The sequence below is a fragment of the Oncorhynchus gorbuscha genome, linkage group LG13 (genome assembly GCF_021184085.1).
Source record: "Oncorhynchus gorbuscha isolate QuinsamMale2020 ecotype Even-year linkage group LG13, OgorEven_v1.0, whole genome shotgun sequence".
Classification (NCBI taxonomy): Eukaryota; Metazoa; Chordata; class Actinopteri; order Salmoniformes; family Salmonidae; genus Oncorhynchus; species Oncorhynchus gorbuscha.
Window position 1 is genome coordinate 28,103,085 of NC_060185.1, and position 13,199 is coordinate 28,116,283.

Consider the following 13,199-nt stretch of genomic DNA (forward strand, 5'->3'; position numbering starts at 1 on the left):
CATACACATTCCCTATATTTTAGTGGACAGAGAAAACTGCAATCTTCTCAGATGAAAAGGTCTTGAAGACAGAGTACTGCTGCCACCTGGTGCAATGGGGTGGGAAGAAGAGGGAAATCATGAAGTCCAGCGGTTCCCAAACGTTTTCACTCGGATCCACCAGTCCATCATTGGGGAACATGCCCCTCCTCCCCAGTTTTAAAGCTCATTTCCCGCAATTCTACACATTTTGCCATGTCTTACGTGTGTTCATGTGATATGTGATTGACTCAAACATCACAACAAAATCAAGAACAAAAAAAGGGGAAAAGGGAACAGTCAGGCTCCCCCTGCCAACCCCTCAGTTTGGGAACCACTGATGTCGTCCAAAAGAGTCATATCAATATCAATTTCAAATGTGCAACATAAACTATTGTCTTTATTGATTATCACAAACGTACTGTGCCTTTTCTACTAAAGCCGTATTTTGGTAACATGGCATGAAATACACATAATTATTATCTACAGATCATTTTACAACTGAGACATATCCAAGGAACATGTTTTTCATTAGAAAAGGAAACATGTTGACGTATTGCCTAGTTACTGTAGGGGAAGCTTTGAGCTCTTACAGCAGAAAAGGTGAGTAATTTCCCTGAAACCAGATATACTTTAGTATTAGGAGGAGCAATGATGGGTTATAACGCAGTCGGGTTGGGCAGTGTACCCCTTTCCATCCTTGCAATGTTTCCCTTAATAATAGACCATCAGTGTTGCCATAGGGATACAAAAACTCTAGAAGATGTGTTTAAAATGGTGCCTTGGGGTTGCATACAGGAGCTTTTAGTCCAAGTTTGTAATTAGTCTGTCCTGTCTGTCAGGCTGTTTTTTTTCTTTCTTCCATTTCATCATCCTTCCCAAGATACTTGCTTTAACTTCTCTGTCATAGCTAAGAAGGTTAATTGAACCATATTTTTGACCAAATGCATTCTCACAAAGCCAATATTTCAGGTCAGAGAAAATTCCCTTCTTTCAGCTCTTCAGTTACTGATGGTTATGTCTTTTATTTTGTTTATGGTACATGGATACCTCTACTCTTTGCTGAGCATTGCTATAGGACCAGTGGAACAGTTTCATGCTAACCCTCCAGCAATGTTCCATTTAAATGAACAAAGACACATTGATTGTCCATGTTCCTATTTTGGTTTTGCCAGTTACAAGCATCATCAAGGTATTTTGCAATCTAAAAATAGTCCTTACTTAACACCTCATTCTGACCTCTGTAAATTTGAGATAAACACTATCTGGTATGGGCATAATTAAAAATAATGCTACTCCATATCCTGTCCAACAAACCATTTGTATTTGTTTACTCTCCTGTCCAATTCCTCTTTCAATACTATTTAAAAAAAAATATCTTCTCTACCTGTCAGAATATCTCTAGACCTTCTCTTTGTCTGCAGTGTCTGCTCTTCCTTTGACTCCCGTCTCCTACCGAGTGTGTTTCATTTGACTAATGCAGAGGTGAAGCCAGCTCAACTAGAAGAACAGAATCTCTCCGAATACACAAGGGGCAACAGAAATAATAAAAACAATGTAGAACCAGGGAGGAATACAAACTCCAGTTGAGAACAAAGAAAATTGAAATCAATGGGAAAATATGCAATTTTCTTTCTCTTTTTTTACATAGCAAGATGCAAATCATCCTTTGGGATCGCCCTGCAACGCCTAGCCAAGTACAACAAATATAGAGGAAAATATAAAATGCAGCTTTTCTAAAAAAAAATGGCAAACAATTACACTTACGAAATTTTGGGGAAACAGTCAGTTGCTGACATACTGTATTGAACTAGGCACGAGGTAAGACACCCTAAGGCAGTGGTCATATCAGTCGACCTCACTATGTGTTTAAGGCAAATAAGTGGGCACCAGAAGCAGGGAGGATTTTCTTTAAGCTAGTCTCATGTTGAGGGGTAGTGTCTTTTTTATTCCATATAATAGTAGGGTTTGAATGGGGTGGGAATAGTTGTTTTCTAATGAAGGAAACAGCTGTATTTGTCAGTCTGGCGACACTTGAGGAGCTTGAGGAAGGTCTCCATCTTGTGGGCGTCCTTCTTGAAGCAGCTGAGCAGAGTGTAGTCCCTCAGAACTGACTCCAGCACCTCAGGCTGCAGGGCGTACGGAGCCACACCCTGCTCATAGTAGGAGGTGGTCAGTATGTCATCGTCCAGCATCTATAGTACACAGCAAGGACAAAACAGAGTAGACAGGGGGATGGGGAGAGAGAGAGAGGTGAAGTCTAGGAAATGAGGCATAGATAGAAGAGATGTGTGAAAATGCATTGGGCTAAAGGAGAAAATGCCTAAAAGCTACAAGTATCAGAGTAACTGCTGAAGTACCTTCCTGATGAGGACCACCACTCCTTGCTCCAAACTAAGGAGTTTTTCTGACACCCATTTGGTCTTTTTGAGTAGAGTGTCGGGGGCGTCATCATAGCGGTCCAAGGTGGTTTGCAGGTACACCAATGGCTCAATCCAGGACTGGACCAGAATTAGGACAGAGTGGAGGAGCCACTTGTCCTGCACAACACAGTTTATGTTAAGGAGCACAGTTTGAGTATTGTGACTATTGTGTACTGAACAGTACCGTATATTTGAAAGGATTGATTTGAATTGTTGCTATTGTGCAGTTTTAGTACAGTCATGTAACTGGATTCAGCTAAAGCAATTACATATTAAGCTAAAAATAATGACCCTAAAATCACAGAGGGAATAGCTTCAACAGTAAAGTCACCGATATATCTGAAATAAACTTTACAGTGTTAAAAGTACAAGGAAAGGGTTTTTTTGTACTCAATTATCATCCCCCTACTCCAAACTAACAGCGTTGCACTTGTCACTTGTATGTTGTAGAGGAATAATCATAGAGATGCATGTTTGAGCAAGCCAAATCTTCCCACCTGGACCTTTATATATGTGCTGCTGCATAGTTTCCAACTCACAGCCTTAGCTGACCTTAAAGCTAAAGAGTTTGAAAAATGTCCCATCCTGAAACTTTTAAATGTCCTAATGCTGCTCTCTTGTCACGTTACGCTGCTTGTTGGTAAGCGAACGCTCCTTCTATCTGTCTCTCCTTAACTTGTTGAACAGTGTTTTGGCTCACTGGCCCTCAATTTACTGCTTGTTTCTTTCTACAGCACCAACTTGTGTTAATCATCTCCTGCTTGTATAGTGTATGTGCAGGCAGAATCCATACAGTGAGCAAGTCCTCCATTTTCTCTCTGGTGTGTGACTCAGCTGTGTGTTGCTTGTGTATTTACCATTTCACAGGCTGTGCTTGTTTCGGGAGGCGGTGTGCAAGCTAGTAACTTAAACAAAACTTTTAGTACATTTTTGTCAAGAAGAGAGACACGGAAGCCTAGCTAGCCTGTAATTTCTAAAACAGGTGGCTAACGAATGGTTTCAACGCTGAAGGAGCTTTATTCCGGAGCAATATGGACCATCCAGACTTTCAATGTAGCAACTGTTTGCTCACAGAGGACCACAGAGGCAAAGTGGCTACTCTTAGCAAACAAGAAGCACACTTACACAAGCTACTGGGGAATCCACATCCACCTACTTTCTCTTTCTCTTCTACTCAAGTAGCTGGATGCCACTCTGACCTGATGGAAGTGTCGCCGCCGTGTCATCTCAGGATCTAGTCACAGTATCCCTGTGCATTGAAATTGCCATTGATAAAATTCAATTGTGTTCGTTATCCGTAGCTTATGCCTGTCCACACCCAAACCCCACCGCCACCCTGGGGCACTCTGTTAACAATGTTGACATCAGCAAACCGCTCGCCCACACGACACCATACATGCAGTTGTGAGGTCAGTTGGAATTTCTGCCAAATTCTCAAAAAAATTACATTGGAGGCGGCTTATGGTAGAGAAATTAAAGTTAAATTATCTTGCAACAACTCTGGTGGACATTTCTGCAGTCAGCATGCCAATTGCACACTGCCTTGAAACTTAAGACATTTTTGGCATTGTGCTGTGTGATTTTATTTTTAAGTGGCCTTTGATTGTCCCCAGCCCAAGGCTCACCTGTGTAATGATCACACTGTTTATACAGCTTCTTGATATGCCACACTTTTCAGCTGGATGGATTATCTTGGCAAAGGAGAAATGCTCACTAACAGGGATGTAAACAAATTTGTGCAGAATATTTGAGTTAAATAAGCTTTTTGTGCAAATGGCACATTTCTGGGATCATTTATTTTAACTCATGAAACATGGGACCAACACTTTACATAAGGAGTTCAAATTTTTGTTCGGTATATTTATTGCTGCATTTTACCGCCTCCCAGTCACTTCAGCAGAGGCTCTTGATATTTCTTCTGATAATTTAAAACCCTTTCTGGTATCTGAACTGGTTGTATTAGGACATATACATCTTCATTGGCTTACGCGTGCCTCAGATCAGTTTAAGGATATCTGTCTTGAGTTCAACTTGACTTGGCTGATAACAAAACCCACTTGGACTAAAGTAAAAAGAACCTTTCCAACTCCTCATTGATTGAGCTTATCCTGACTAACCGTCCCCATAAGTATTTGCCCTAGGCTTGCATTAGAGTAACCAAATTGAAAACTTCTGACCCTCTAATAATTGTGAAGATGATTTTTTTAAATCGCACCCAATTGCAAGCTTTTTTTCTACTTAGCTGCATACCAGACCCTGTATTGACACTTCCATTTTTACCTCTCTGGCTGATAAACATGGCCCTTTCAAGCAAACCAAACGAATCCATGGAACTCCCCTGTACTCTCAGACCTCCTCTTGATAAGAAATCAAGCCTGGGCCAAGGCTAATCAAAATGTCTCGTTAGCTGATTGGCAGCTATTTAGGCAATTGAGAAATAGGTGCACTGCCTCGGGATAAACAGGCCAAATCAAAATTCTTCCTTAGCGCTGTGGCACACTCTGGTATTCATCCCTCTAAATTCTGCAAAATTGTTAATTCACTGTAATTCCTCTGCTTCCCTGACTAAGCAAGTAGTTTAATGTGATTTTTGACGATTTCTAGCTGGTTTCCTATTTGAAAGAAATGGAGGTCACACGGGACTTTGCCAGTCAGTTGACTGTTCTTCCCACATACAGCATCCAGTTGCCTCGATGAACAATCAGTCAACCTCAGGTGACATGGGGAATGGTAGTCAGGGATTTTCTGTTTGGCAACTCAGAAACAGAAGTTCTTGCTGCCTTATTATCCATTGACACCAATAGGTCATTAGGGGCCTATTAAATATGCAGCACTTGTCATTTCAGGCTTAGTAACATGTTTCATTTAACTTAGGTGTTAGGAAATAATCCAAAAGTGTTGAAAGCAGCTTCTGTGCTACCACTCCATAAGGGTGGGGATAGTAGTGATCTCGACAATTATTGACACATTTCCAGGCTCCCTTGACTTGCAAAAATATTTGACTTTATGTTATGGTCAACCTGGATCTGGAAAATTTCAAGAACTATCAAGCGCTATGATGAAACTGGCCCTCATGAGAACTGCCACAGGAAAGGAAGAACCAGCGTTACCTCTGCTGCAGAGGATAAGTTCATTAGCGTTAACAGCCCAAATAAGTGCTTCACATAATATATGCCATTTAGCAGACGCTTTTATCCAAAGCGACTTACAGTCATGTGTGCATACATTCTACGTATGGGTGGTCCAGGGGATCGAACCCACTACCCTGGCGTTACAAGCGCCATGCTCTACCAACTGAGCTACAGAAGGACCACGTAGTTCAAGTAAGAGAATACATCTCAACATCAACTGTTCAGAGGAGACTGTATGAATCAGGCATTCATGGTCGAATTGCTGCAAAGAAACCACTACAAAAGGACACCAATAATAAGAAGAGACTTGTTTGGGCCAAGAAACATGAGCAATGGACATTACACCACCCGATGTCACAGGAAGGCCATAAAGATCATCAAGGACAACAACGACTCGAGCCACTGCCTGTTCACCCCGCTATCATCCAGAAGGCGAGGTCAGTACAGGTGCATCAAAGCAGGGACTGAGAGACTGAAAAACAGCTTCGATCTCAAGGCCATCAGATTGTTAAACAGCCACCACTAACGTTGTGTGGCTGCTGCCAACACACTGACACAACTCCGGCCACTTTAATAATGGAAAAATTGACGTAAAAAATGTATCACTAGCCACTTTAAACAATGCCACTTAATATAATGTTTATATACCCTACATTACTCATCTGATATGTATATACTGTTCTCATACCATCTACTGTATGTTGCCATCTTTATGTAATACATGTATCACTATCCACTGCAAACAATGCCACTTTTATATGTTTACATACCCTACATTACTCATCTGATATGTATATACTGTACTCGATACCATCTACTACTTGCCTATGCCGTTCTGTACCATCACTCATTCATATATCTTTATGTACATATTATTCATCCCTTTACACTTGTGTGTATAAGGTAGTTATTGTGAAATTGTTAGGTTAGATTACTCGTTTGTTATTTACGACATTGTCGGAACTAGAAGCACAAGCATTTTGCTACACTTGCATTAACATCTGCTAACCATGTGTATGTGACAAATAAAATTGGATTTGAATTCAAATTTGATTTGATTTGGAAATCTGTCCGTGTGTCTGATGAGTCAAAATTTGTGATTTATCTTCCAACCTCTGTGTCTTTGTGAACGTATGATCTCTGCATGTAAGGGCTATTTGACCAAGAAGGAGAGTGATGGAGTGCTGCATCTGTCACACCCTGATCTTCCCCATTATCCCAGTGCATTTATACCTGTGTTCTCTGTTTGTATGTTGCCAGTTCGTCTTGTCTCGTCAAGTCTACCAGCGTGTTTTTTCCATGCTCCTGTTTTTCCTAGTCTCTGTTTCTAAGCACTCTCAGTTCCGACCTTTTCTGCCTGCCCTGACACTGAGCTTGCCTGCCTGACCATTCAGCCTGCCCTGACCTCGAGCCTGCCTGCTGCCCTGTAACTTTCGGACTCTGACCTGGTTAATTAACAAATGCCTTTCCTTAATCTGCCCATTACCTGCCCCTTATATTTGAATAAATATCAGAGACTCTAACCATCTGCCTCCTGTGTTTGCATCTGGGTCTCGTCCTGTGTCGTTATAGCATCAGATGACCTGGCCTCCACAATCACCCGACCTCAAGCCAAATGAGACGGTTTGGGGTGAGTTGGACTGTAGAGTGAAGGAAAAGCAGCCAACAAGCGCTCAGCATATGTGGGAAATCTTTCAAGACCGTTTAAACAGCATTCCACGTGAAGCTGGTTGAGAGAATGCCAAGAGTGTGCAAAGCTGTCATCAAGGCAAAGGGTGGCTACTTTGAAGAACCTCAAATAATACAAATATATTGTGATTTGTTTAACACTTTTTTGGTTACTACATCATTCCATTGCAAATGTATTAAAAAAAGAAGGTATTCAGACCCTTTGCAATGAGACTTGAAATTTAGCTCAGGTGCATCTTGATTCCACTGATCACCCTACAACTTGATTGGAGTCCACCTTTGGTAAATTCAATTGATTGGACATGATTTGGAAAGATACACACCTGTTTATATAATGTCCCACAGTTGACAGTGCATGTCAGAGCAAAAACCAAGCCTTAAGGTAAAAGGAATTGTCCGTAAAGCTCAGAGACAGGATTGTGTTAAGGCACAGATCTGGAGAAGGGTACCAAAAAATGTCTGCAGCATTGAAGGTCCCCAAGAACACAGTGGCCTCCATCATTCTTAAATGGAAGATGATTAGAACCACCAAGACTCTTCCTAGAGCTGGCTCCCCGGCCAAACTGAGCAATCAGGGGAGAAGGACCTTGGTCAGGGAGGTGACCAACAACCCGATGGTCTGTCTGACCAAGTTCCAGAGTCCCTCTGCGGAGATGGGAGAACCTTCCAGGACAACAACCATCTCTGCAGCACTCCACCAATCAGGCCTTTATGGTAGAGTAGCCAGACAGAAGCCACTTCTCAGTAAAAGACACATGACAGCCCACTTGGAGTATGCCAAAAGGCACCTAAAAGAGTCTCAGACCATGAAAAACAAGATTCTCTGGTCTGATGACACCCAGATTGATCTCTTTTGCCTGAATGCCAAGTGTCACGTTTAGAGGAAACCTGGGACCGCTCATCACCTGGCCAATACAATCCCTGCAGTGAAACATGGTGGTGGCAGCATCATGCTGTGGGGATTTTTCAGCGGCAGAGACTGGGAGACTAGTCAGGATCGAGGGAAAGATGAGCGAAGCAAAATACAGAGTGATACTTGATGAAACCTGCTCCAGAGACTGGTGCGAAGGTTCACCTTCCAACAGGACAACATCCCTAATCATACGGCCAAGACAACGCAGAAGTGGCTTTGGGACAACTTGTAATGTCCTTGAGTGGCCCAGCCAGAGCCTGGACTTGATCCCGATCAAATATCTCTGGAGAGACCTGAAAATAGCTGTGCAGCAACTCTCCCCATCCAACCTGACAGATCTTGAGAGGATCGGCAGAGAGGAATGGAAGAAACTCCCCAAGTACAGGTGTGCCAAGCTTGTAGCGTCATACCGAAGAAGACTTGAGGCTGTAATCACTGCCGAAGGTGCTTCAACAAAGTACTGAGTAAAGGGTCTGAATACTTATATAAATGAAATATTTCAGTTTATTTTATTTTCATACACCCCCCCCCCGCCCCCAAAAAAATCGAAAAACGTGTTTTTGCTTTGTCATTATGGGCTATTGTGTGTAGATTGATGAGGGGGACAAAACTACTTAATACATTTTAGAATAAAGCTGAAACGTAACAAAATGTGGAAGAAATTATGGGGCCTGATTACTTTCCTAATGCACTGTATTCACTTGTATGCAGACGATACAGTGTTGTATTTCAGTGCTCCTTCGGTTGGCCAAGTCTTTTCACATTTGAAGTCTGATTTTTAAGCACTGCAGATGTCACTATTGAATCTAAAGTTAGTGCTAAATGCAACCAACAAAATGCATGCTTTTTTTCTAGGTCCCATAACTCAGATTTACATGAATGTGTAATGACCAGTTTGAACGGTACACAATATGAGCAATTTCCTTTGTACATGTATCTTGTTATCTGGCTTTATGACACACTGTCATTTTAAAACATGTCACTGAGCTGCTGAAAAAGTAGAAGTTCAAAGGGATATCATCTACTGTATATGAATGCAGCAGCATCTACACTTAGATGGTGTTTTCCATTGTGTCCTTAAGTTGATTACTGATGATGGTTATAGAACTCACCTTTGTGTTTTGTTTCAAAAAGTGGCTTGGGCCACTTTGTATGTAAGGAGAGAGCAGCATCTTCTTGTGTTCATCTACAAAGCACTCCTGCATAAACGTCTTATGTGTCTGTCATCATTAATTCAATTTAGACTTACTTACAGAGCCCTCTGAAATGAAATGTTCTGGTCCACCTTGGTGAGTTGAGAGTAATGATCGGAGACCTCTATGTTGATAAATGTGTCTGTTTTTCTTAATATGTTTTGTAATTTTGTATATTGTATGTGTTTGATGTATTTAAGCATGGCTCATGTGTAAAAGAGGTCCTAGTCTCAGTATGACTGCCCTGTCAAAATAAAGGTAAAAAAAAAAAATATATATATATATATATACAAAAATAATAATACAAATAATAATAATAATAATGTTGGTAGCAAGGGACATTTTCAAGACTTCTCATGAATAATTAGGCCTAACTTATGTTTAATCGGCCAAAACAATACACCACAGAAGATGGCACTACAGAGACAGAAGACTCACTCATACGTTAAGTGACCATAACTATAAAGTGACACATTGTTTCTATGCACCACCAATGCGGTTTTGTGATTTGGGGATACACACACAGGCAGATGTGTGTGTGTGTGTGTGTGTGTGTGTGTGTGTGTGTGTGTGTGTGTGTGTGTGTGTGTGTGTGTGTGTGTGTGTGTGTGTGTGTGTGTGTGTGTGTGTGTGTGTGTGTGTGTGTGTGTGGAGTTCCACAATCATACACACAATCATAGAAGGAAGACATCTCAATTGGCAGAAATTAAGACGAAAGTCCAAACAAACACAAAGAGAGAGCTAGAGAGAGAGTAAGTGAGAGCGAGAGAGAGAAAACAGTAGAGCGTCCAGCTCCCATCTGCTTACCGAGATCTGCTGGATTTCGCTTTTGGAGCCCGGGATGGGGAAGGCCTTGGTGGCGCATGTGTATCCTGCCTGGTTCCTCTGGGAGCGCATAGGGAAAGGGACAAACATCTCCTCCTATGTAGCAAACAGACAGGGAACATGGAACAACATGGAAGATAAACACAGACTCATGCTCCGCTAACCCCAGCCAATAGAGACGAGCCGTCTGTCAACTGAGCTACAAGCAGAGCGGCTGGAGTTTTCTTCTTCAACATATTCTCATCTGTTGGCCTCATGCAATGTCTTTCCAATAATGAGAAGATACATGATGTTTTCATTTCAAAGCTGATGCTGGTTCTGTACTCTCGTATGGAAGGGAATCGTATGGGCTTTCCTGCTACTGAAAACCACAATATGAATGCACAGCACAGCATATCATTATCAGCATTGTCTTGATTCTGTACCTTCCATAAATCATTATTTGTCTGAGGAGAGTTGGGAAACTACTTTGAAGCTATAAAGTGCTGGTTATATTGGTGGAGCATATAGCAAAATGATTGGTAGGGTTTATGCAGTATTTCCATAGGACTTCCCCAAAACACAGGGCACATACACTACCATTCAAAAGTTTGGGGTCACTTAGAAATGTCCTTGTTTTTGAAAGAAAAGCACATTTTGTACATTAAAATAACATCAAATTGATAAGAAATACAGTGTCGACATTGTTAATGTTGTAAATGACTATTGTAGCTGGAAACGGCTGATGTTTTATGGAATATCTAGTATATAGGCATACAGAGGCCAATTATCATTATCAGCAACCATCACTCCTGTGTTCCAATGGCACGTTGTGTTAACTAATTCATGTTTATAATTTTAAAAGGCTAATTGATCATTAGAAAACCCTTTGCAATTATGTTAGCAAAGCTGAATTGCCAAGACACTGAAGATCTCGTACAACGCTGTGTACTACTCCCTTCTCAAAACAGCGCAAACTGGCCCTAACCAGAATAGAATGAGTGGGAGGCCACGGTGCACAACTGAGCAAGAGGACAAGCACATTAGAGTTTCTAGTTTGAGAAACAGATGCCTTACAAGTCCTCAACTGGCAGCTTCATTAAATAGTACCCACAAAACACCAGTCTCAACACCAGTCTCAACGACAACAGTGAAGAGGCAACTTGTATGAGATCTTCAGTGTCTTGGCAATTCAAATGCAAATAAATTACTTAAAAATCATACAATGTGATTTTCTGGATTTTTGTTTTAGATTTCATCTCTCACAGTTGAAGTGTACCTATGATAAATATTACAGACCTCTACATGCTTTGTAAGTAGGAAAACCTGCAAAATTGGCAGTGTATCAAATACTTGTTCTCCCCACTGTAGATATTCCTTTAAAAATCAGCCGTTTACAGCTACAATAGTCATTTACAACATTAACAATGTCTACACTATATTTCTGATCAATTTGATGTTATTTTAATAGACAAAAATATGGATTTTCTTTCAAAAACATTGACATTTCTAAGTGACCCCAAACTTTTGAACGGTATTGTATACTGTGAAACACTAAGCTCTCCAGCTGCACACAGATATGAATGACCACATTTCTTCAGTGGGTACTCTCAGAGGAGGTACGTTGGAAATGTCGGAAGTACGTAGGAGTGTGGTACTCACAAACAGAGTGCAGGACTCCTCAGAGACACGGTAGATGAGCTCGGCGTGTTGGATGACCCGGTCCAGTAGTTTCTCCTTGGAGATGGAGGCACATAGTATGATGCTGCCCTGCTCGTCCTTACACTCCAGAGGGACACCCAAGGACACCAGACAGGGCCAGAGTAGCACTGCCCACACAACACTCTGCATGACTGAGTAGAGACACACACACACACACACACACACACACACACACACACACACACACACACACACACACACACACACACACACACACACACACACACACACACACACACACACACACACACACACACACACACACACACACACACACACACACACACACACACACACACACACACACACACACACACGAGCAATACCCACAACCAATATAGCTATACAATTAGCCAGCAATGTCTATAGTTATTTTCTCTAACTGCACTACCAACAATAGACCTACAGATAGCAAAGGCTTCGTACAATATCTTTCTAGTAATTTTATTGTACTTCCGGCGCCGACAGAGATGGCCACCTCTCTTTGCGTTCCTAGGAAACTATGCAGTATTTTGTTTTATATTACTGCACGGTCGGAACTAGAAGCACAAGCATTTCGCTACACTCGCATTAACATCTGCTAACCATGTGTATGTGACAAATAAAATTTGACTTGATTAAATTGCTGATAAAATTATTGATCATATCGCACATTCTCTCTGAAGGGTGTATAAAGTACCTTGCATCATGTTCATTCTGTCAGGACAGTTGTCTTCCTACTAGCATCTTTTACGGCACCAGGGACCTTTATATGGATTCAACAGGCCATAAATGAGGCAAAAGGATGAAGGGTTCTTACGTAGGTTTTTGGTAAGGGGATATGTTCCTACCCGTCCAACATACTCTGATCACTATGGATTGTATTCAGATAGGAGAGGACCTTACAGGTTTCAGAGACTTTGCCTGGTGTATTTGTTCACTGTTGACCATTGTTGAGAGATTCCTTCAAAATTCTCCCATATGCCTGAGGATACACCATAATACATCAATTTACTGTGTACTATATACTGTGGTAAAGGAGATGGTGTCTGAAAACTCTAAACCTGGAAATAATTGTTTTCTATTCTGGTGAAGAAACCCTGGTGAGAACCAGTCAGTCTCCCCCAGCAGCTGGAGCTGCCCATCTGACAGTAATAACTCTCTGTTTGGTTGTCATTGGCAGCACACATTTAGAGCATGGATAATTCTTCATAAAACTAATCCCCTTTGAAATAAAGCCAGGGTAGGTGGGCGTAGTACTTCATTAAATCCGGCATATTGCAATTTTGTCTCTGATTACTGAGTGTCCTACATATTACGGTCCCCC

At 41.5% G+C, this 13,199-nt stretch overlaps 1 protein-coding gene across 3 annotated transcripts; it reads right to left on the minus strand.

Moving 5' to 3' along the window:
• Positions 1-398: 398 nt before the first annotated feature.
• smtla (somatolactin alpha) lies at positions 399-12,721 on the minus strand. 3 transcript variants are annotated; one of them, XM_046294002.1, is made up of 5 exons: positions 12,573-12,721; positions 11,834-12,024; positions 10,175-10,288; positions 2,379-2,558; positions 399-2,171 (listed from the first exon to the last, which is right to left on the minus strand). In XM_046294002.1, the coding sequence occupies exons 1-5, from the start codon at positions 12,586-12,588 to the stop codon at positions 2,013-2,015; spliced, it is 660 nt and encodes a 219-aa protein (XP_046149958.1). In that variant the 5' UTR covers positions 12,589-12,721; the 3' UTR covers positions 399-2,012. The 3 variants fall into 3 exon arrangements, with proteins under 3 accessions (XP_046149958.1, XP_046149955.1, XP_046149956.1); XM_046293999.1 differs by having other exon boundaries at positions 399-2,213; positions 12,573-12,720; XM_046294000.1 differs by having other exon boundaries at positions 399-2,213; positions 11,834-12,000; positions 12,573-12,647.
• Positions 12,722-13,199: the final 478 nt, after the last annotated feature.

Coding starts and splice junctions, on each gene's coding strand:
- smtla (XM_046293999.1), bottom strand. Junction 2,559..10,174: donor GCGAAATCCAGCAGATCTCG/GTAAGCAGATGG, acceptor TGTGTTGTGCAG/GACAAGTGGCTCCTCCACTC. Junction 2,214..2,378: donor TGGTGGTCCTCATCAGGAAG/GTACTTCAGCAG, acceptor TGTGTACTATAG/ATGCTGGACGATGACATACT.